Source organism: Ambystoma mexicanum, chromosome 11, assembly GCF_040938575.1.
Source record: "Ambystoma mexicanum isolate Mex_15411 chromosome 11, UKY_AmexF1_1, whole genome shotgun sequence".
NCBI classification, from domain to species: domain Eukaryota; kingdom Metazoa; phylum Chordata; class Amphibia; order Caudata; family Ambystomatidae; genus Ambystoma; species Ambystoma mexicanum.
Window position 1 is genome coordinate 391657951 of NC_090934.1, and position 25135 is coordinate 391683085.

General features: G+C 47.4%; 1 protein-coding gene across 2 annotated transcripts in view; it reads right to left on the bottom strand.

Annotated features, from left to right (window-relative positions):
• Positions 1-25135, bottom strand: part of SLC39A13 (solute carrier family 39 member 13) — a 203246-nt gene that overhangs the window by 39897 nt on the left and 138214 nt on the right. For both annotated transcript variants that reach the window (XM_069623110.1, XM_069623111.1), the window contains exon 8: positions 17930-18062. In XM_069623110.1, the coding sequence (XP_069479211.1) occupies positions 17930-18062 (133 nt within the window). The remainder of the gene's footprint in view (positions 1-17929; positions 18063-25135) is intronic.

Genomic DNA, 25135 nt, shown 5'->3' on the forward strand with positions numbered 1-25135 from the left:
GAAGGAAGATATTTCGGAAGAGAGAGTTGAAGGTATTTTGGCCCAAGGCTCCAGAAGGCCTTGTGGACAATGCAGAGGGTTTTGAACTTAATCCTCGCAGCCACTGGGAGCCAGTGTAGTGATTTCAGTCCTGGAGAGATACGGTCCCTGGGCTTGAGGCCAAGGACAAGTCTCGCAGTCCTGTTCTGGATGAGTTGCAAAGGGCGGAGAGTAGAGGCAGGAAGATTTAGATAGAGGTTGTTACAGTAGTCCACCTTCGAGAGAACCAGGGCTCTGGAGACAGTGAGCTTCTGGGGGAAGGAGAGGAAAGGAAGGATATCTCTGAGGAGGTGTAGCTGGTAGTGTGACTTCTTAGAGACGTCAGATATGTGAGGAGAGAAAGAGCGTGGAGTCGAAGATGACCCCAAGGTTTTTTGCCTTGCAGGTAGGCGCAGGAGGAGGGCCAAGGGAGGCCAGCCAGAGAGCTGCAGGGAAGGAGGGAGTGGGTGTGCCGATAAGTAGAATCTCAGTCTTACTGGTATTAAGGCAGAGGTCGTTGGCGGCACACCATTCCTGGATAGCAGAGAGACAGTCAGAGATGAGGGAAGGGGAAGAGGAGGCCCAAGGGTAGCCTGAAAATGAGCTGGGTATCATCCGCGTAGCACTGAAAGTTGGGACAGAGAGCGGCGATGCAGTGAGCAAGAAGAGACAGATACTGGTTGAACAGCCAGGGGGAGAGGTTAGATCCCTGGGGGACACCACAGGTAGAGAAAAAGATGTCAGAGGAAGGAACCCAGTTGGACCTGGGAGGGTCGATTGGAGAGGAAGGAGGTCAGCCACACCAGAGCCTGACCAGTGATAGCCAGGTTATCACGGAGACGGTTGAGCAGGATGGTGTGGTTGACAGTGTCAAAGGCAGAAGAGAGGTCGAGCAAAATGAGAACACAAGGGGTGTTTGAGTCAAGGTTAGAGAGCAGGTCCTCACGGATGTTCAGGAGAGCAGTTTCCGTGCTTCTGGCAGCTCTGAAGCCAGACTGATGGTCATGAAGACTACCAACAGATTCAGCATGGAGATTAAGATGGGAGATGGCCAGTTTCTCCAGGACCTTGCCCAGGAAGGGAGTGATAGAGATTGGGCGATAGTTAGCTGGGCAGGAGGGGTCGGAAGAGGGTTTCTTAAGAAGAGGGTGCACAAGGGAGTGCTTGAGGGGGGATGGGAAGACTCCAGAGGCGAAGGAGTGATTGCAGAAGTCAGCCAGGGCAGGGGCCAGGTAGTCGATGTGGTCCTTGATAGTTTTGGAGGAACAGGGGTGGACCTGTTTTGACGAGACGTTCATAGATCGGACTTGTCTCGAAACCTCGTCAGCAGAAAAAAAGGGGAAAGTCAGAGGAGGAGGGAGGAGGGGTGGCTGCAGAAGGGCCAGAGGGAGAGCAGGGAATAGAGGGGGGGGGGGGTAATAGGAGGAGAGTGAGGACAGGATGTCATGAGTTTTTGAAATTAAGTGAGAGGCCAGTGCCGTGCAGAGGGCCTGGGAGGGGACAGGAGAGGTGGAGACTGCAGCAGGGTTGGCCAGCTCCTTGCAGATTTTTAAGAGTTTGGCCGAATTGTTAAATGCCGCAGAGATGCGGGCTTGGATAAAGGCTCTCTTCTTAGTGAGAACAGAGAGCCGGTACTGCCTTTGGAGCAGGCAGCAGGCCAGTTTGTCAGAGGATGAACATGAAGCACGCCATTTCCTCTCTGCCACCCTGCACTTGCGTTTAAGGGTGACGAGATCTGAGTCATACCAGGAGTTACATTTGGCTTTGGGCTTCAGGCGGATCCTCATGACAGGGGCAAGGATATCAAGGGTATCAGATATAGCAGAGTGGAGAGTGGAGAGGGCTGTGTCAGGGTGGGAGTCAGCTGAAGGGGGAGGCTTTAATTACAGGAATTGTCCACCCATGAGATCTTGCTCTGTGACGTGGTAAATGCCAAAAGCGTGGCTAAGTGGACTTTAAGAGAATTGAAATAGAGTCCTGAATCTAACAGGTGGGTTAGGTAAAGGACGATATCTTTAGGTGAGCAATCAGTAGGATTGATGCCCTTGACATTACACCAGATAACAAAGCACTTCCATTTGCTGGAGTAGCAATGTCTGGTGGTAGGTTTCCGTGCCTCTCTGAGTAACTCATGCATCTCTGAGGGAGCTGAAGGTGCACAAACTATGACCTCAGGAGCCAGGCTGCTAAATTGAGATTGAGAGCATTGGTGTAGTGTCTCTCCATGATCTTGAGCCAGCATGTTGTACGGGCACAGCAGCTTCCTGGGAGGGGAGACTGGCATTGCCATGAGATGGGAGAACCAAGGTTGGCGGGCCCACATAGGGGCTATCAGCATTATCGTGACTGGTTCTTGGGGCATCTGGTTGCACTATTCTGTTGAGCAGGGGAATCGGGGGGCGGGGAAGCGTAGACAAATCTCCCGGACCATGTTATCCAAAGACCATTCCCCTTGGAGCGGTTCTGTGGGTACATGGAGGTGTAATCTGGGCATTGGGCGTTTTCCAGAGTGGAGAATAAGTTGATCTCTGGGAAGCTCCATTCTGCGAAGACGTTGAGTAAAATGTCCTCCCGTAGCCGCAAACTCGTGCTCTACAGGTTGGCGGAAGTCTCTGCGGAGTACGTCTGCCAGAAGATTGAGTTCCCCTGGAACATGTTGCGAAAGCAGGAACATGTGTTTGAGTGCCCACTTCCAAATGTTTTGGGACAGTTCAGACAGCCCTAGAGACTGAGGCCCCGTTGTTTAATGTAGTACATGGCCGTAGTACTGTCCGTAAGGAATAGAACTGAATTCCCCTGGAGGTGCATTTGGAAGGCCTTCAGGTTGATGTGATTGGATGCTACTGCTGGAGAACACATGCCGTGCTTCGTCTGTTGAAGGAGGCGAGCTTCCTACCCCTGTCAGATATGCGTCTGTGGTGGGAGTGGCTTCCACTGCGGGGGTGGTGAAGGTTTTCCCCTGCAGACTGTTTTCCCTTGACCACCACTGCAGAGACTGAACAAGGGCTGCAGAGACGACTACTATATCATCCCACTGGCCTGACACCATTGGCTTGAAAGCCAATCTTGCATGGGACGCATGCGCAGACGAGCATGAGGAACTAGATAGACGCAGGAAGCCATCATCCCCATCAGTCGCATGGCTTTGCGTACGGTCACTTGGTGACTGGCTACATAGTGTGGGATCTGGAACACCATGTTTCGAAGCCTTTCGTTGGAGGGAATGACGTGTCCATATTGTCTGGATTAGAGCGCCAAGAAACTTGACTTGGCTGGGGTTTAGACTGGATTTGTTCTCGTTGATAGAGAATTCTAGGTTGAAGAGGAGATCTACCATCTTCTGGGTATTTGTCTGCCATGTTCCGTACGAATCCCCGGTTATAAGCCAGTTGTCCAGATAAGGATACACTAGGATGGACTGCCTTTGCAGGTGAAGTGCTACTACCACCAGTACCTTTGTGAACACCCTTGGGGCTGAGGCAATGCCGAAGGGGAGAACCTTGAACTGATAGTGGGTGTCCTCTATCATAAACCTGAGGTACTTTCATATTTCAATGCTGCCAGTGCACAGAAAGTATGCATCTTTCATGTCCAATGTGGCCATGTAATCCCCCCCTCGTGCAGCAGTGGGATTACCTCTTGAAGTGTTGGTCATCCTGAACTTTGGAGGTTTGACATACTGGTTTGCAGGGCGCAGGTCTCAAACAGGGTGCATGGTGAGATACTTGTTGGGGTACAAGGAAGTACACTGAATAAATACCCTTGTTTACCTGGAGAAAGGGGGGGGGGTGACGTTGATGGCGCTCTTTTCCAGCAGGACCTGAACTTCTTCCAGCAGGATGCGCAGGTCATCTACCGACAGGGGTCTGCTTCTCGGTCGGTAGTAGCGAGGTGGTCAGAGAAACTCTATACAATACCCGTGAAGACAAGGGACTCCCGACCAGGAGTCCCTTGTCTTCACGGGGAGGGCACCGGAACCAGTGAGTCACTTTGAGGTGGAGGCCGGGGAGCCTCTGGGAGTAGAGTTTCTGCCTCTACCCATGTCCCTACGAGAACCTCTTTGCTGGTATTGGAAGTTACCAGAGGAACCTTGACCGGAGGACCAGGAATTATTTCATGAGCCGTATTGCCCTTGGGGTGAGCGGGGAAAGGATTGGCCATGAAAGGACCGGCGTGCGTTAGAACCTCCACGCTGGTGAAAGGGTTTAGCCATGATCTGGCTAAGTGACTTTAGAGTCTTGTGCTCTTTCTTTGACGTCTGTAGAGCATCGTCAACCGCTTTCCCAAAAAGGTTTGAATCCTCCACTGGCTTGTTAGAGAGGCCCGAGTTTCGAGTTTGAACCCAGAGTTTTTTAACCGGGCAAGTCTTAAGCAGGGTACCCTGAGCAAGGGTGCATCAAGCGGTCTCAGCAGAGTCCAGTGTGTTCTTCAGTATGTTTTGTGTAACTTGTCTACCTTCAACCACAAACGCCAGCAGGCGTAATCGGGTGGGCTCTGGAACGTCCTGAAGACCATCCTGCACTAGGCCCCACTGGACATCACTAACTTGCCAGGGGCGTTGTTTTATTTGCGATCCTTGTGGAGTAGGCCTTAGAGGCGGTGACCTGCTTACCCAGGCCGTAAAGCTTCTTGCAGTCTTTGTCCGGAGGGGATTCTACCGAGGACAGAGGTATCCGGTCCTTTTCCAAGTGGTCGTAATGACTAAGGAGTCTGGTGTGGCAGGACCCTTGATGTAGAGGGGGTCAGAGGGCGATGGACGAAATAATTTCTCAACCCGGGCTTTAACTGCCAGTGTGAGGGACGGGGACAGAAAAGCAGGGGCCAGGCGCTTCTTCACAGAATTCAGTAAAGGGATGGCGTGGCTAGTTGGAGCCTTCTCCTTGAGGATATCCTCCAGGAAGTCCGAGTCTGAAGCGGCTTCATGCGTTGCAATTTCGAAATGGTCAACTGCTCTTTTTGAAATGGAGTGGAAAAACATCTGGTTGACATTGTACCGGATGTTTGTATAAATTTTGCAGTCCTTTGCGGCTTTGCTTTCCTATAATTGGCGATTTCTTACTGTGCAGTAGTGAATAATTTCTTTGTTACCTGGATGCTGCACCTGTTGGAGTGTATATTGCGGCTGCTGCAATATTAAACAAACAATTCTTTTTAACTGTACACTTCCTTGGAGTGCGCTTCCGGTATTCCTTTTCTGAACTTTTAAATCATACAAAGATACTTCTTTGATTGGTTATGCACATCTTTGTTTATTATTTCCTTTCAAACATAAACTTTCTTCTTCAAATAACCATATCCCTTTTATCTCTCCCACAGGGTTACTACAACAATTCTTGCCTAACACCCTTCCATCCACAATGAATTCCCTGAAAGGGGAAACATTTATGGAAAACATTTATGGAAAACACTAAAACAAGACAAGAACTGGCTCCACCCAGCAAGGCAGCATATGTTATGGTACCTCAACGTTAACCCTCCAATGGACTGCGCTCTCAACACAAATGTAGGTTACAGAGTATCCTCCATTTGCTTCTTTCATCTTCCTGCTGATGCTTACAGACAGAATAGAGCATAGAACAGAAGTAGCATCTTGAAACCACGAAACAGCACAACTCTTAACGGTTGTATACGAATTGTTCGTTTTACAACTGTTTGAATTACAATTGACCTTTTCACAATTGACCGAATTGTGAAGGTCAATTGTAACATATATGTGGGGGGGAAACCCCCCACCCAACACCAAACCATATATATATGGTCAATTGTGAAAAGGTCAATTGTGACCCTTTAAATTCGGTCAATTGTTCATTCCAAACAATTGTAAACAAACAATTTGGGTAATACCCTCTTAACTATACCACTCAGTAAGAGAAGCATATTTTCGAACTGCTCCAAGCTTTGGCAGATTATCTGCTCCAGGTAATACGAACACGAAACTGAACAGCAGAGGAGCATTCAAGCCATAACTCAAAGCCAACCCTATACACACTGCACAGAGCTCCAGTATGAACGCATTTGTGAATGGCACTTCACCCAGTGTCATGCTAGCACATGTGGGGTCTCCTAAGGGGCAAAACCAGAACAGCAACACAAAGTCTGGCTCTCACCAACATCAGTTCCGGTCCCACAGATTCATAGGACAGGGGGCAGACCGCCCTATGGACTCCACAGTAGCCTTATATTCAGGATAGAGAAGCCTGTGCAGGAGAAGGGAGTCATTCTCCTGGACCTCTTTTCTTTTGTACCACAACTGCTTGTTATTGCTTCGGGACTCATCCCAGAGACTGGCAAAGGTTTAAATGCAGATTACGTTATAGTAATATCAGAAGCAGAGTGTGAACCAAATTACAATTGTTCATCCTTTCCAAATTCTTGGCCACTACCTAATCATTTAGAGTCACTACATTCAAACTTTACTAGGCATCTTCTTGTGAGGAAATAAAGGACAACATTAATTCAGCCTTGAATCTAGACATCTTGTCTGGTCTTAACCACCAAGCCCTCCCACACCCATTCCTTTGTAGAGAGTCAAGACCATATATGGACACAATTGTATCCTTTTACACAAAGGAAGTCAAGTTTAGCTGTGGAACTTCCTAAATCAAGAGTACCACCCAAGGTCTGTGCCAGAGAACATACAGTTGCTCTTGAAAGTAGATAACATTTAGCCTGCATAACTTGCAACATGTCTCCACAACTATCTTATAGAGTTTGCACAACTGGGAAAGCTTACTTGCACAGGGAAGAATGTTGTATGTTCCGGGGCATCCCACCCCGAGAGGGGGGGGGGGGGGTGGTGTAGCAGTTGCATCCCTAATGAGTTGGAAAAAAGGTGAAAGCACCAGGAACATGTAGCTACTGCGCTGAACTTGTATACATACGATTGTGGCGTTGAAGCTGCCGGTTGTAGGAATCCGTTTGGACCGTGCTCAGGTGCCCCAAAATATTGAATAAGTAGGTTATTGATAGTTATTGATTTGTGTCATTAATTCTTCATTATCACTGTGGGTGCCGACACGTGTTTCGACCATCAGAGTGTCTCTTCCGTAGTTCGGTGATCAGACTGATCACCGAATTACAGAAGAGACACTCCAGAGGCACTACGCCTTTCAGAAGCACCAATCAGTGCTCGCAACCACTCCGGGCATTACGACCCACCAATTAAATGTCCAGGATTTTTCACACTTGCCTTGATAAAGGCCTCTGATGGTCGAAACACGTGTCGGCACCCATAGGGATAATAAAGAATTAATGACACAAATCAATAACTAGTGGAGGACATTCCTCAGCTAACTTTTTAAGCCAACACTAGACAGGAATCTTCTACTATAAATGGATCAATTGTGTATAAAGTGCCAACATCGTAGAAATCCAACTTTTTGCATCCCTAATGAGGGCTTGGACAAGGACTTGGATAAAGAAAAAAAGTATGTGAATCAATAAAGGACAAGTGCCAGGACAGTTTTTCTAAAGTCCAACTAAGGGCTTCATAAAACCATATCTGAGGCAGTACAAAACTCCACTCTTAGTATAAGGCTGCACCGCCTGAGAACATTTGGTAGCGTAGACAGAGCAGCCAGGCTTATTTTAGGAGGGAGAGAGGGCTATAGATCAGTACAAAGAAATTGTGTCATACATATGGTCCACCGAAACACTATGTATTGTAAAAATAAATTGTTTATGTAAATACAAGGTGTTAGGCAGAATTCTCAGAAATGTGCCAATTCCCTTCTACCACTTTTTGCTGGACTTTAGGACTTTTAATTTCTAACCTGGAGAGAGTGAGACCTTTTCCCCACACTCCTGTATTTTTCTATGAAAAGACTTTTTTTTTTTACTTTGGAGTCTGACAAACTCCATAGGCATTATCTTTACATTGTGTCACACAGCACCTTCAATGCAATGACACAGGGAAGTCTTAGATTTCCCAAAGGTTTAAATACCTTCTCTTGGTGAAACTACTGTTTCCCAGAGCAGTGAAGTGAAATTGACTTTACTTCCATTTTGTAACTTTCTAGACCCAGCACACACTATCTAACCATAGGGTGCTGGAGGGGTTACTTAGTATCCCCTTTGTCTAGTTTCTCATGTAACATTGCTATGTTACCCTTTCTACAATTAATGGCTTGTGGCAGTGGTTTACTTTTTACTACCATTGAGTGTTTTACCGCGGGCTGCGTTCGCAGGCACATTAAGACACCCATGCTGTGTGATTGACAGCTAGGCTGCGAATGAATGGGAGAAACCTGCATAAAAGGTGAGGCTTTTTGCTTGGGAAGCAGAGTGGACCACTCGACGAAGGAATCCTAAGAAGAACTTGGAAGAGATGCTTGCTGCAACTCCTGGACTGTTGGTTTGCCCGATGAAGCCCTGCTGCTTTACTGAAGCTCCAAATTCACCTGGAGTAGAGAAGCCCTGCAGCGGACGACTTCTCCCCTTTGGTGGGACCAATCAACCCCAAAGCAAACTCGTCTGGACATCCTCTCGGAGCTGGCTGTACTTCCATTGCTGCTGCCGGAACCGATTGCCAGGGAGAGAAACACCAGATCGAGTGCATCGTTTTAAAGTCAGACATGAGCTCCAGGAAGATCCTCTGGACTCCCATGAAGCAGGACTGACCAAGCCTGAACCACCTCAACAGAGTGCTGGACCCCATATGCGAGGAAAGTCCACAGTGGTATCCGAGAACCACAGTGGTGCTATTTCTGATCTGATGTTTGCCCATTGCTGCCGCCGACCTTCCATTCATAGTGATCGAGTCCCCAGACGTCCTCCCTCTTGTCCCCACGACTGAGGCCCAGGAACAACAGGATCTGCAGACCTACACAGGAACAGAAGCCAGCTGGAAGCAGTTTTCTTCAAACCAAAGGTACTGTAAAACCAAGGGGTTGCTTACCTCTTGTTGTGTAGCCTTGCTAGCTCCCAGTTGAGACTTGGCTTGGTTGCTTTACAGAGTTGCTTGCAGCTTTGCCCCTCACAAGCCTCTCAGCTTGCGGCCCTAGAGCGATTCCATTTTATACAAAAACCTCTAAAACATTGTGCTTTTACCTACCTGCAGTGCTTCAGTTCACCTAGACTTTTACCCAACTAACATTGGCGGTCCTGGCTCCCTGAAAGACTCTTCTTACCTCTGAATGTATGCTTTGCCTTTCCCCCAGGAAAGGGTTAATTTACTTAGCATTGGAGGATTCAAAAGTATTTGCCAGCATAACAATATTTGTTAACCATTGTTTTATTCCCTCAACTTCTTCTTTTGACACCAACCTCAGTATTGCTCTAAATGTACCAGTGGTATAGTAATGTCAACAGTGTCCTAATTATTTAAGTCACCTCAGGGTGCAGGAAGATTCTGTGTGTCATCCCAAATGGGTATTTACTGATTTAAAGAAACAGAGTGTGTATTTTGAAGTATATTTTTGTGTTACATATATATTGCTCCCTTCTAAAGAAGGCTTATTTAACTGACTATTAAATAAATTAATAATTGTTTAATCAGGAAACCTTGAGCGTAAGTGTTTATATGGATACTTGTCAATGTGAATCTCTGTGTAACAACCTTACTGCTTACAAGAACCTCTCTTGAGTTAAGCCTAGCTGCTCAGTCACCAGACCAACTTGTGTAGTACACACTTATAGGCTAGTGCAGTCTCCCACAGGGTACTGAATACAATCTAGCCTAACACAAGCAGACCAATATAAATTCTGGGGAAGTAAGTACTATAACTTTCAAGGGTAGTAGGCCCTACTGGTCCAATATACAGCATTATTCGGTTTTAGACACACTTAATTAGGCCAAAATTGTTACAAGTATCTCTTGCAACACATGTAACTTTCTTCTAACTATGGATACAGTTACAACACCAATGTTACTTTTTTAACACAGTTCAGAGGCAGTAACTTGTATATTACATAGAGGCCTAAAGCTTCTCAAGCATAAGCATGGATACTGTATAATATTTTAGAAGGGCCCCAGGAGTAATTCAGGGAAAGCGCAATGCAAAAGGTGAGTAATTTATCATGTACTCTTCTAAACACTCACATATTGACTTCAGTCTTAGCTCTAATACTGTTTTCTGTATAAAGCAGATCAAGGAAAGTAAAACCCAATACTACACTTTAAGAATGACAATCTGCTATTCAAGGCAGGTAAACCCTATTGGCTTAATTTACACTCATTCACTTTAGAGCTGATAACAGTACCAACACTTATTACTTTTCAGAAGGGGGTGAGGTGGGAGGCCCCATTCAAAGTAAGCAATATAACTTGTATACTTTTTAAAGGCGCAACCAGCAACTTAAAAAGTATAAACATCTAGACACTTTGTAACTTATTCTATTGCAGAGATACAGTTATAACATCGACTTATTTACAAGTAAGTACTTTTACACTTGTTAGCATTTTAAAGACATATGCCTCATCATCAAAGTTATTCCCCAGTCTATAGCATGAGATTTCTCAAAAGGCAGAAGAGGGACCCTAGTGGTCTAGGAGCCAGCCGTGGGCGGGTCAGGATAGAGTTCAGTTGAAGGAAAGTCAGAGTTCCAGACGATTTCTCTTCAGAGAAGTATCACTTTTAAAATTAGTTGACAGTGTTCAGGGACTTCACAGAAGGCTCCCTATATGTGTTCCAGAATTAGGCCTGGGAAAATGGTATGGGCAAACTCACAACCACACGAATCACCCACTCAGCATCACAGGGTGCACACCAGACTTAAAGTAAGTAAGTATTACCCAGGCCAACACAGTACCTCAGCAGACATGAAGAGCTTCAGGGTGGATGCCTTAAGGATGGAGCAGCACAGGATCCGGTCCTTGGGTTCTTGGTCTGGAGACTGAAGAAATGGACACTGTAGGAAATCTGGCATCAGTCATCAATGGTGGAGACTTCCAACAAAGGATTCTTCTCGGATTCTCGTGGCTCTGTGGATTTGGCGCCCTTTTACAGCTACCTGATGAAGAACGAATATCGCTCGTCAGGTTTTCTTCACGCTCTTGGTCCAGCACTCTGGTGAGGGGACTTCAGGGATTTGAATTGAGGGATGGCTCGTTTTGCAGGCATTCTCAAGGCTAGTGGATCTCACCAGCCGCTGGGTAGGGGTCATTACATTCAGGACCACCCTAACCCACAAGTCGATTTGAAGGAAGGGTTGGATCAGGCTCCGGTTACACAGCAGGCTCTCTGGTTGCTGGAAATCACTACAGACATCTTTTCTTCTACATTTTCCTCTTCGGATTGAACTCCAGCGGTCGAATTGTCAGCAGCTTCCAGGTTTGGAGTATATCAGAAAATACAGCAACACTTCTGAAAACTCTCCCTGTGGTATGCAGAAAGGGGCGGGCTGGCTGACCATACAGGACAGCAGCCTCCCAGTGGGAACTGGTTCCTTTGAGGCAAGGTGAAAGACAAAGGGCTGCAGAATTTTGGACTCCTCCTTCGCAGACACTCTGGAGCCTAGGCAGGGAATACAAAGGATTCCCCCAAAGACAAAACTTCAACCAGGATCTTTCCCACCTAGAATGGCAGATGAAGATCTAGGAAACAACAAGCAACAACGTGAAAAGGCAAAAGAAGGAGCCCACCATTTTAGCAGAATGGTGAACCACCTGTGCATTACCGAGGATGATTTGACAGCCTGCGAGTAATAATGACTAAAAGTCATAAAAGTAATTTTACTGCCACCAGCCATTCAAGTATTGCGATTCTAACAAAATGTTTGCCAGCTAAGTAAGAAAGGGGATACTTTATATCCCACCAGCAATCCACATAAGGTGGGGTGTGCTGGCTCATTAAAATCAATCTAAAGGGGATGAGAAGAACAAGTTACTTCTTACCTTGTAACGTTCTTTCGATGGGATGTTCCTCCGACGTATTCCTTATCTTTGATGTTATTCATTCCAGCTTGCTGGCCTCAGAATTTCTTTCAGTAGAGGGCGCTGCGCGTCGACGTCCCTCAAGTTGGTGTCCCTCGACAGCCTCTGTATCGGCGCCAACGTCATTGTGCGTATAAATAGACTTGCGCAGCGTCCGTTGCTCAGTTCCGTTTTGAAGCTTAAAATTAGCTGTGCATGAATTGGTTATTAACCTTGAAGGAGCGTAAACTGCAACTACAAGGGAAGTTTTGATGCGGGGATGGATGGGAGGGGCGATAAGGAATACGTCGGAGGAACATCCCATCGAAAGAACGTTACAAGGTAAGAAGTCTGGATGGAGAACCTGACCTCCCTTCTGCGAGAGAAGATCCTCCCTTTGCGGAAGAAGAATTGGAGGGCAGATGGACATGTCCAGAAGGTCCGGGTACCACGTTCTCCTGGCCCAATCCGGGGCAATTAGGATCATAGTTTTTCGGAATCTTCTCAACCTCCTGATCATTTGAGGAATGACAGGGACTGGAGGAAATGCGTACAAGTGGAAACTCCCAGTCTACTACGAACGCGTCCCCCAGAGCTCCTCTCGGGGGAAATTCCCTTGAACAGAACTGATCGCACTTCCTGTTGATGCTGGTGGCGAACAGATCCCCTTGAGGGGTTCCCCAAAGGGCGAAGAACTCTTGAAGTACTTCCAGAGCTAGCTCCCACTCGTGGGAGACTGTCCTCTGCCTGCTCAGAGCATCCGCCATCAAGTTATTCTCTCCTGCTAGGTGAACTGCCGATAGAGAGATTCCTTCTTGAATTGCCCAAAACCAGAGCTGCATTGCCTCTCTGCACAGTTGCAGTGACTCTACGCCTTTTTGTTGAGGTAGTGCATGGCCATTGTGTTGTCCGTTATTATCAGGACATTTTTCCCCTGTACTGATGGCAGAAATGCTTTCAGCGCTAGTCTGATTGCCCTCAGCTCCAACAGGTTGATATGTAGGCTGGACTCCAATGGAGATCAACGACCGCTGCTGGTCAAGTCGTTGGCATGGGCTCCCCACCCCATGAGTGAGACATCCGTGACTACTGTTATCTCCGGCCATAGTTGCCAAAACTGTTCTCCTTTCAAAATGTTCCCCCGACAGGCCCACCACTGAAGGTCTCGAGCCACTCTGTCCGGGACTTGAAGGAGATCTGACATTCTTCCTGAGAATTGCAACCATTGGGTTCTTAGTGCCCACTAGAGGGATCTCATTCTCAGGCAAGCCTCTGGCACTAGGAAGATGCAGGATGCCATGAGGCCTAGCAACCTCAAAAAGTCGAAGGCTGGAAGACGTTGGGCATTTTGAAACTTGGTGACCATCTGCAGAATATCTTGAGCCCTCACCTCTGGTGGCGAGGCTTTCCACAGGGAAGTGTCATGGACCGCTCCAATGAACTGGAGTCTCTGTGATGGTATCATCTGTGACTTCTTTAAGTTGAGGGAGAAGCCCAGCTTGTGAAGGAAGTGGCAGACATAATCTAGCTGGATCTGAGCTTGTTCCGAAGATACTGCTCTGATCAACCAATCATCCAGGTAGGGGTAGACGTGGATTCCTTCCCTCCTTAGACTTGCAGCCACTACCGACATTAGCTTGGTGAAGACCCTCGGGGCGGAGGTCAGCCCAAATGAATGAACTCGAAATTGATAGTGAAGAGTTGGCAATTGCGAACCTCGGGTATTTCCTATGTTTGAGATGGATTGGCACATGGAAATAAGCATCCTGAAGGTCTAGAGATACCAACCAGTCCTGAAGCTGGAGGACCTGGAGGATCTGAGAAAGTTACCATCTTGAACTTGTCTTTCCTGAGGAATTTGTTCAATTCTCGCAAGTCCAAGATGGGTCTCAGTCCTCCATCCTTCTTTGGTACTAGGAAGTAGGGGGAATACCAACCCTTGTTCCTCTCCGCTACGGGTGCCGGCTCTATAGCACCCTTCTCTGGCAGGTCTACAATCTCCTGCATAAGGAGCGGGTCTGGAAACTTCAAAGAGTTTTTCCCCGGTGGATGACTCTGAGGGGTGTGTAGGAAGGGCAGGCAGTAAACTTGGGCAACTGTTTCCAATGCCCAAGCATCTGACGTAATAGCCTGCCATTCTGCCAGATGTTGAGTTAACCTGCCCCCTACAGGTGCCTTGTGAGGGGAGACCTCAGAGGGGTTTAGAAGCGGCTGACACAGATGGCGAGGGTAAAGTGGCGCCTGCTGCTGCGGCTTTTGTACCTTTGACCCGTCCACCACAGGTGAATCGTTTCTGGCCCCTTTGAGCCGACTGTCCTCTGCCTTTTCCGAATGCGGAGTAAAAGCGAAAGGACCTACCCCTCCAGGAGGCTCCTGAGGGGCGATTCGGAGTCTGCCAGATTGCAGCCCCAAGAGATTTCGCTGCTGCCTTGGATGTTTGTAATCTCTCCAGGCTGTCATCAGCCTTCTTACCAAATAAAGAAGTGCCGTCAAAGGGCATGTTCAAAAGTCGGGCATGTTCAAAAATCTGGCTTGTACATCTGGAGCAAAACCAGACTTCCGCAACCACGCAAATCTGCGGATTGTGGTACTTGCTGCCATGGCCCTGCTGATACTGTCAGCAGAATCAATGCCTGTTTGAAGGGATTCGCCCATTGCATCCTTTCCATCCCTGATGTTTGAGAATGCTTCCATTTCCTCTCCTTCCGGGAGACAGTCAGCCGCAGATGAAGCACACTCCCAAAGTGTATGGCTGAATCTTGCTAGCGTGCAAGTGGCATTAATAGATTTAAGCGCCATGCTACATGCCGAAAGGACCTTCTTTGACATGGCATCAAATCTTTTATCATCCCTGTCCTGTGGAATAGTAGGGTATGCAGACCTACTATTTGATGAAGTTGCTGCCTGTACAACTAAACTCTCTGGAGTTGGATGCTTGCTCAAATATTCTGGATCTGAAGCAGATACCCTGTATTTAGCGGAAAGTTTCTGGTTCACTGCCGGGATAACTTCAGGAGATTCCCAATTTGCAGAGATTTTTCTCTGCAGGGTAGTATGAAAGGAACTACAGGATGCTCCTGTGGACCTTAAGGTCATCCTGTTGAAAAGAAGGTGTAGGTGTAGACGACCCCATGAATTCAACTATCCTGGCCATCAGAGCCCTATAAGGGGTCTCAGCATGCTCCCCAGGGTCTGGTTTAGCAGACTACTTCTGGAGAAGTATCTAAACCACTTGCCTCATGTAGAGAGTCCTGAAGGTCTTTTAACCTGTTCTCGTCAGAGATGAATTCCTCTGGCATGGGTGTTGTAGTCCTTTGTAAACCAAGGGGTCTCTCATGGTCGGAATCCTCCCCTTCCTCATATATAGAGGACAAGGCTCTAAAATAGTCAGACCTAGGATATGGTTTAAAACCCATTTCTAGAGCAGAAGGAGCCAAACTTGTCACTGGCTGAGAAAACGTCGAGGTTGTTGACGTGGAAGTCAAAGGCTTCGACAATCCCGACCAGGGCGTCGAAAAAGTTTGAAAAGACCTTGATGTACCCGAGAGGATCGGGATCCTACTCGGTGTCGTCAAAATTGTCGACGGCATCCTCGATGTAATGGTCGAAGTCCTCGACATCTCTAATGTCTGAGATGTAGTGACAGTTGTAGGTCTGTCTTTTATCGGAGTCGACAACGGCGTTGAAGACGGCATCGGTGTAACCGATTTATGCGTCGAAGGGCCCTTCGACAAAGGCGTCGATGACACAGATATGTGCGTCGAAGTAACCTTCGACGACGATGACACAGTCTTACTGCCTTTACTCAAGGGTTCATGATGCCCTCGGGCAGTTTCTCTCGCCGGGTTCGACTCGCAGCGTTTTGATTTTTCGGGCTTTTCACCCAGGGTATCACCTTTAGACGTCTCTGAGGGGGTCGAGGCCGCTTTCTAGAAGACACCAAGCATTTTCTTACGGAATTCCTCCCACTTAGCTGGAGAGCTGTGTTTCTTGGGGCAGGTGACCCTTTCTGGGGAGGTAGAGGAAGAAGAAGAAGAAGAGGGAGATCTACGACACCTCTTCTTAGAGTGTTTTGATCTCGAAGACTGATGGGAACCGCTTCGAGACCTTGAAGGCAAATGTTTCTTGTGACGACGACGAGATGAATATCTCGACTCTGCCGAAGAAACTTTCGAGGGCGTAGAGGTTTTAAGAGTCTTACCTCGTTCTAGCTTCCCCTTACGTTCCTTCAAGGCTTTCGCCGTCATGGTCATACAGTCCTCGCATTCCGAACAGCGATGCTCCGATCCCAGGCACCATAAACAGATCCTGTGAGGATCCGTCAACGACATTTTCTTCCCACAGTCGCGTCACTTTTTGAAACCGGACCGTGGGGTTGATGTTTCGGATGAGAAGCCATCGAATTTAGATGATATCTTCTAAGAATAAGCAGAATCTTCCTGAAGAAAAGAACTGAGTGACATGTTTCCGAGGCCTACGAAGCATGGAAAAACAGAACTGAGCAACAGACGCTGCGGGAGTCTATACGCACGATGACGTCGGCGCCGATACGAAGGCTGTCGAGGGACACCAGCTCGAGGGACGTCGACGCGCAGCTCGCTCTACTGAAAACATTTCCGAGGCCAGCAAGCTGGAATGGATATCATCAAAGATAAGGAATACATCGGAGGACAATCCCTTCGAATCACAGTTTACCCAAGAGTTAAGAGAAATTAACAGGGAAGCCTCAAAGAGCAACCCAGCCTAAGCCCAAATGTTATAGGGAACTAGAAGTCCAAGCACACACTATGGAGAGACATAAAAAGGTCACACATAAAGAGTAAAAGACTAGGTGAGAGGGGAAAAAGATTCCCACTCACCTAAGGACAAGGTAAACATAATTACCAAGTCCAAGCAAAAGGTTCTGGGGTGGACACAGGTATGTAACATTATTCACATTCATGAGCATCTTACCTATCAAGCCAAAACTTTAGGACACTTACACCGTAGCCAGAGCTCAAGAGGTGAGACCCAAGTGACCCATTGCTTTCCAGAGCAAACATGAATGTTAAAGATGCCATGAAGCAATGTGTAAGAATGCCACATGGGCTCTAGAATTTTCTTGCAAATAGTTATTTTCTTTTGTTTGGTGGCAAACGTGTTTAATATATTGCTTTGTACAGGATAGTATCATAACAAATGAAGGATTGAATGTCATGGGAAACAAACCACTTCGGACCCCAAAGCATGGTAATTAAAATGTAACAGACAAATTTGCCTAGGCGAGTCGCAAAAAATAAACTTCCTTCTGCACTTATTGTGGCTTGCTCCTTAAAGTATCCATACTTTATTTGTAGATTCCTAAAAATGAATAGTCATTTTACTATAAAGACCTTCTAGAGATCTGACAAAGCAGTTGTAGAATGTTTTTTACATAGTGCTCTCTCCGAGCTGCACAACTGATGTAATTGACAAGTTCCAAAGCAATGCCAGATCTTAACATTCATTCTAAATGTTCAAAACCATCACCTCTTGTTTAGCTGTATTCACCCTGAGGGAAACGGGTATGCCAAGAAATGGGCCCCGTGCCTGCTGGTCCTAGAGACCCATGCTACTCCTCACTGATAAGAGCCAATAAGGCCGAAACAGGTCTGCTTGTGGTCTCATGCAGAAGGGATGTGACCAAGCAGTTTGTGTTGGACTGTCCCTTTTGTGGTGGGACCAACCCAAATTGCATATGGTCTTTCCCCTTTTGTAATGGCTTGGCAGGTGAAGAACGATGGTCTGGAGGGTTGCCCAGAGCAACGTCAGAGTTTAAGATTAAGTCTATACCTTCCAGCCATCACCTCCTGTTTTGCATTGGTAGGTTTCATTTTCAATAGTGACCCTTGTGAGAAGACTGTCACCCACAGTCAAATGCAGAATACCAAACTAAGCAGGAATTACAATTAATACATTTTAATGTAGCTGCATGGGCTTCCCAATGCAAATCAAGCATTTAAAAGTGCAATATTGCAATTTCTGAGTACATTTGCCACCCCATTGACAGCCACACAGTGTTAAGGTACACATCTGTCTTACCTGCTCCCTTTGGTGACTGCAAACAAATAGCAAAACAGGCTCCCATAATGCCACCAAAAGCGGTTGTGACTTGCATCTTGGCAGCACTCCAGCGATCAAACCCAGCTCTGAGCAGGATCGCAAAATCCCCAACCTGAGAACAATAGATCGCAGAGGTTAAAAGGTGGGTGATCTACTCGTCTGCAACTCCTACCTACACATCCATGGAACACTAGGTAAGGAAGAAGCAAAAGGTCCAAACACTAATTATATAAATGTACTCATGAGGTTAAGCACCAGCACTGGGTCACAATGAATAAGCAACAATAGGGAGAACTACTAACCCCAATGCACAATTGTTAGGGAGAATTTTCATTTCTGTGCCAATTCCCTTTAACCTTGGAGACCCCCAGGTCTTTTGCTGGACTGGATTCAGGGCTTTTTAATTTTAACTCCCGAGTGAGTGGGACTTTTTTTCTTTTCTTTTTTTTCACACTCAAATATGTGTTTTGCTGATTAGGATTTTATGGGTTTCTTACTGTTTTACAGAGTCTGGGAAACTCCATAGGCATCTGCTTTTTGCATTGTGATACAGCACCTTTTTTTCAGTGCCACTGAGAAGTCCCTTAGAAGTCTCTTAATGTTGATCTACATTTTCTTGGGTGAACTATTGTTCCCAAGAATAGTAAGATGACCCCTGTCTTACTTACCCTTTCCTTTGTGGGTCCAGCACACACCACCCTATTTGGAGTGCTGGGGAGTTACATAGTAACTTCCTTTAACCCATTTCTCATGTAACATTCTGTCACTCACTCACTTGAATGGCTGGTGGCAGTGGTTTCTTTTTTACTACCTTGTGCAATCTATCTGCTGGCTGAATCCTCAGCTGCAGTACAGCACCAGAGGGTGAGGCTGAAGCCTCAGCTGCAGTACAGCACCCAAGGGTGAGGCTGAATCCTCAGCTTCAGTACAGCACCCAAGGGTGACCATTTTCCAAAATGGCCCCCATCTTTTTTTCGCCTTTTCTTGTCAGTTAGTTTCTTTTGGGCTTTTACTCTGAATCGGGTTTGAGTTCTTTGTGTGTTTTTCCTTTGGCACGCTTCTGCCCTGAAGCCCGTCCATGCTCCCGTGTTAGGCAAGATTGTATGTAGTAACCCTGTGGGAAACTACACCAGCCTTGTCCTCTTGGTAATAGGTATCCCACCTATTGGTATAGGTCTGTACTACACAAGTTGTTAGAGTGACTGAGCAGCCAGACGTATCTCAAGAGGGATAAATGTGAGCTGTAGAGAAGTAACAGAGATTCACAATTACAAGTCTCCAATTAACACTTATACTCAAGGTTTTCTAGTAAAATAATTATTTATTTAATGATTGGTTTTAAATAAGCCTTCTTTAGAAAGGGCAATATGCAACAATAAAAATACACTTCACGAACCTTCCTCAGATTTAAGTTAAGCAAGTAGATACCCCTTTGGGATGTCACACACACACATTTCCTACACCCTGAGGGGACTTCAATTACTAGGACACTGTGGACATGGATATATCACTTTTGACACTTAATGCAATACTGAGGTTGTGGAAAAGGAAAAGGTTAGGGAAGGAAAAAGGTTAACAGGTTCTCAAAATATGTGAATACTTTACAATCTTCCAATGAAGTCTAGGTTAGACCTTTGCCAGCAATACAAGTTAAACGTATGCACCACCTATGAGGGACACTTAAAACCAAAGTCAATGGGTCAGAAGAGTCTGCAGGGAACCAGGAAAGCCAAAGTCATTTGGGACAATGTCTACGGAGTTGAGGCACTTCTTCAGATAGCACAGAAGTCTTGCACAATGTTATTTAGAGAGTTTGTAGAAAAGGAATCACTGTTGGGCCACAAGCTGTTAGGCTTGAGAAAGGTAAAGCTGCAAGCAACTCTGCAAAGAGCAGCTACTGTAAGTCTCCAGTGAGAACAAGCAATCTACAGACAAATGAGGCAAGTACCCCTTCAGTCAAGACAGTACCTTCGGTTGGAAGAAGAGTATCCAGCTGGCTTCTGTTCTGGTTGCAGTCCTGCAGTTCCTGTGCCTCAGTTGTGGGGACAAGATGGAGGGCGTCTGGAGGACTCCTGCACTGCAGTTCGAAGGTCGGCAGCGGCTATGGGCACTTTCCAAATCAGTGGCACTTTGCGGTTTTAGCTACCGGCAAATAGCAGCACCATGGTTCTTGGACACGTCATGGGCTCCCCTTGCTTCTGGGGTCCAGCACTTTGCTGAGGTGCCTCAGGCCGCCCTGCTTCGAGAGGGTCCTCAGGGTCTTCCTGGAGCTTGGCTCCGGCTTAAAGACTGCACTCGTTTCTGGTGTTCCTGACCCCTGACACTCGGTTCCAGCAGCAGCAAAGAAGTACAGCCAGCAGGGAGAGGGATTCCAGCAAAGTTCGTCTTGGGGTCAGTTAGTCCCACCAACCCAAGGGTAGAAGTCATCCTTTCTCGGGCTTCTCTAGTCGATACGAAGTTGGAGCTTCAGCACTGCAGCAGGGCTTCACCGGGCAGTTCAATGGTCCAGGAGGGTACAGCAAGCTTCTCTTCCAAGTTCTTTTGTCGGATGTTTCTTCCAGTGGTCGACTCTGCGCCTTTCTTTTTTTTAAATTCAATTTGATTGATTTTCAAAGAAAACAGGGAGCATTTTATAATCAATGTTAGGCAGAAACCTGTGCAGTTCCCTCTGGGACCACTGCAAAAGATTTAAGACTGCAGGTGTTTGGCAGTAAACCCACTTGGTAGCAGTCTGTACCACACAGATTCACTTGGTAGCTGTGGCTGAGCAGTCAGACTTCCCTCAAGAAGAGTTAGGCAGTATACAGAGTATTCACAATAGGTCAAAAGAACATAGTAGAACAAGCAAACACTGACCAGGGCTTGGTGTAAAAGAGATATAATTATTTATTTAAAACCACATCTAGAAAAACACACAGGCACTAATAGTAAGCAATTCAAAAACACGGTCACTAAAAGATATACACTCCCTTAGAAGAATATTAGGCAAGTCTTAAGTAAAGCCCCACTTATTTTCAGACAGCGGTGAAAACATCTGCTTAACGCAGATGGCACTCTAATAATTTGTTTTTAAAAGGGAGAGAAAAGCAGAGAATAAACTGAAACAGATCCCAACACTTTTACAAGAACACAACAAGAGAGGAAGGCAAAGTAAAACCGTGAAGTTAGTTCAGTAGGCCGGATCCACTTTAAGAGGATCAAACGAAATGTGTCCAAGGTCACACGGTTGCAGTGCACAAGAGTCTTGCAAAGGTTCAAAAAGAGTTGGACCAAAAGAAAGGGACCAGTTAGAAGGTCAAGGCGGCCAGCCCAGTCCAGAAGGTTAAGGGGTTATTATTACCTTGTAGCAATCTTTAGAAAGGGAGGCCTGGCGGACATGGTACCTTAAAGTGGTGAGAATAGTCCAGCGGCGGCAGTTGTTCCTGTCAGCGGATGCAAGTCGGTGCTTTGTCCGGGGGAAGAGAGGATCTCGTCGGGGAGGAAGACAGGAGTCCGTTGCACTGCCAGGGAAGAAACCAGCCGCAGAGTTCTCAGTTAAAAGGAGCAGTCCTTTAGTTCGCGGTCCAGTGGTAAGTGGCTATCCGGTTGCCGGGGTGCTTGGCACGGGCAATTCGACCACAAGCCGGGCTGGGGTGCGAAGAGAAGAAGGTAAACTGGTTGTGCCCACCAGTCAGGGGAAGAAGCCTCTCCAGCCGGGAGATCTTCTCTGTCGTCGGGAAGTGGTGAGTCGGTAACGCAGGGCTCCACCGGTGGCGTCGTCGTGGTAGGTCGGCTCAGCTTCTCCCTCGTCATTCCAGGGTGCCGAAACCCCCTCCAACACCCCCTGTGGTACCCAGACAGAGTGGCACCACTTTTGGAGGCTTCTGTGGAAAAGCCCGCCAAAAAGTGGAACAAAGGGCTCGACTTGGGTTGGAGTCGCAGAAGAGAAAACAAATGCCATTTTAGAATCGAGTCCTGGCAAAAAATACCAACCGGCGAATTAATATTAATTAAATAAACCGGCGGTATATTCGAGGCTATGAGAATTAAATAATTAAAGTTGGTAGCCTCGAACAATGGGAAAATCCCATAGGGATATATTCGCGGTCGAATATAAAAAGTAGTATCCACTGCCACCAGCCAAAACTCGATCAGGGGGGACGGAGACGTGCCCCCTCGACTAACAGACCCCGGGGCAATCGAATTGCCCCGACCAGTATGTCCACAATATGATGGTTTGTACTGGTTTCTGTTAATAATTTGGGACTAGTAAAGCCTATGGTGACTTTACATGCCCTGGGAGACAGTAGTCAGTCCCAGGGTATGGAGTCTATGGTGGGGTGTCACTATGACACCCCTGTGTTACTGCACGGAGGGTGCTGTGTAACACACATAGTAAAAACACATGAGACCCTATGGAGTAAAGGACCCCATAGCCCATAAAACACATTAACAGTCAAAGGAACACCATAAATCATGTCCAAGAGTGGGAGAAAAAGAGTCTCACTCTTGGCAGGAGAAAAAAAACAAACTCCTGAAATCCAGCAAAGCTGCTGGGGGACTCACTAGGTTAGGAAATTCAGCCTAAACAGAGAATTCTCCCTAACAATCAAACTCTGTGAACATGCCAACATGAGCACTACAAGGAAGCCCCAATTCCCTGATGTATTCTCCCCCCTTGTCTCGGGATGCAGGCTCCGCTTGTCCGTAGTGAGCCTCTTTGGGTAGCTCCGACCAGGCTGAGGAAAGTTGATAAACCGACTCCCCTAATTCGAGGGCAATATGTTCTGTATTTAGGGGGGTTTTGGGCCGGGTGTGGAGCCTGTGTGAACTTCAGGTCGCTTCCTCTGTGTAAACAAACGCTTCCATGAATTGTAGCCAATCAGTCTTTCTGTGCAGTAGAGCCCTTTATTGCTGCCGTAGGTCTTTCCATAAAATAGATGTCCTTGGCCATTGCCACCCATTCTCTCCTTGTAGGTAGAGCAGCCCTCTTCCATGTTCTAGCCCTAGCTGCTCTGCCTGCCAGTAGTAGGGAGTGTGTCAGGTCTGGGAGTTTTTCCCAGTGTTCATCTCTTCGCTGCAGCCCGAATATCAAAAGGACTGGGTCTTGTGGATAAACCCCCTCTCCCACCTCCTCCAGCCAGCTGAGCACCTCTGACCAGTAGGTTTGAACTTTATTGCATGACCACCACATGTGCCAATAATTGGCTTTTCCCCCACAGCCGTGCCAACATACAGGGACAACGTCAGGGAACATCCTGGAGAGTCGGATTGGGTCATACTGCCACCTGTGGAGGAGTTTGATGGCGTGCGTCTTATACTGGCATGAGATCGATTTATTGAATGCCCTGCTACAGAGTCGCCCCAGAGACTATCCCCGATTCCACAGCCCAGGTCCCTCTCCCATTTTCTTTTAAGACTTGTCATTGTTCCCTCCCGGGGGGTCATGAGTGCTCCATAGAGGAGGGAGATGAGCCCCTTCATTTCTACGTGGGTATCTAGAATGTTCTCAACGGGGGTGAGCTTTCTTTGTTTGCATGGCTTTAGTTTTGGCTTCATTAAGACTCCCTTGAGTTGTAGGTATAAGGGGGGGGGGGAAGTGCACCAATTCCCAGCGCCTCTTCGAGTTCCTGGATGCTTATGAAGGTGTCCTCCCTCACCAGTTGGCCGACCCTACAGAGTCCTGCGTGGAACTAAGACTGGTAATGTTCATGGCCTGGGATTTCTTCTAACACTGGGACCCATAACCATTCCCCTACTGTGACTGGTTGCAAGAGGAAATTATCGAGGTAGACCCATTGTTTGTTAGGGTCCTTCCTGAGGTGGGGGGCCAGTGCTCTTATTTGGGCCGCTCTGTGGTAGGTCCGCAGATCTGGGAGGGCAACCCCTCCTCTTTCTTTGGGGAGGGTGAGGGTCTCAGCCTATTCTGGGTCTTTGGCTTTGCCATACGAATTTCAGTATACGCTTTTTGGCCTCTATGAGGTAATTTTCTGGGGCCTCCAGCGGGAGCATCTGAAACACATAAAGCACCCTGGGGAGATGGTTCATCTTTATGGTGTTCATTCTTCCTATCCAGGATATTTGCCCCTTTCCCCAACCCTCCATGTCCTTGAATAAGTTATCAAAAAGTGGGGGGAAGTTTGCCTGACTCAGGTCCTCGCTGGGTCTAACAATGTTGATCCCCAGGTATTTTATCCCCTCCGTGCAGATCTGGAGGCCCAGCGGAATAAGTTCCTCCAAATTTCTGTCTGTGTCAGGTGCAAAGGAAAAGTACATGGATTTGCATATATTTACCCTGAAGCCTGAAAACCTTCCGAACTGTTCAATCACCTGCAGTGCGGCTGGGACTGAGCTGGTGGGCTCCCTCAGGTGTAGCAGGATGTCGTCTGCGTAAAGGCCAAGCTTAAAAGTACGGTCTCCCACATCAATACCCCATACTCTCGGGGAACCTCTGAGGTATTCCGCGAGTATCTCCATAGTCATGGCGAACAGGAGTGTGGAAAAGGGGCAACCCTGCCTCGTCCCTCTTTGAAGACTAAAGACACGTGACAAGCGCCCAATCACCGTAACTCTAGCTGATGGGGTCATGTAAAGGGCCTTGATAGCTTGCCGGATCCCTTCTTCAAGGCCCAGTTTCTTGAGTACTCCATGAAGGAACCCCCAGTCCACTCGGTCGAACGCCTTCTCCGCATAGATGGCCACCAAGACTAGGTTATTCCCCCTTTGGTGCTGCCTCTCTCATAAAATGTAGGGTTTTTCTAAGGGTGTCTGCCCCCTGCCACCCCTGTATGAAGCCCACTTGATCTGTGTGGTTAAGCCCCGGCATATGGCCATCCAGCCTCTTAGCAATCATCATGGTGTCCTGGTGAATAACTTGGCGTCCACATTCAGGAGGGAAATTGGTCTATAGGACCGGCAGTCTGCCGGGTCTTTGCCTTCCTACGGGATTACCGTGATTAATGCTTTACCAAAGGATGAGGGAGCCCTCCCTGTCATCATGATGTTGGAAAAAAGTCCTGCTAGGAGCCCCCGCCAAGCGGCCCGCGAAGGCCTTGTAGAAGCCTACAGTGAACCCATCCTCCCCTGGGGCCCTAACCAGTTTCAACCCAGATATTGCCCTAAGCACCTCTTCTGTTATCGGGGTGTCCAGGACGAATGCCTCTGGGATTCCGAGGACAGCGAGAGTGACTCCATCGAGGTATGCCT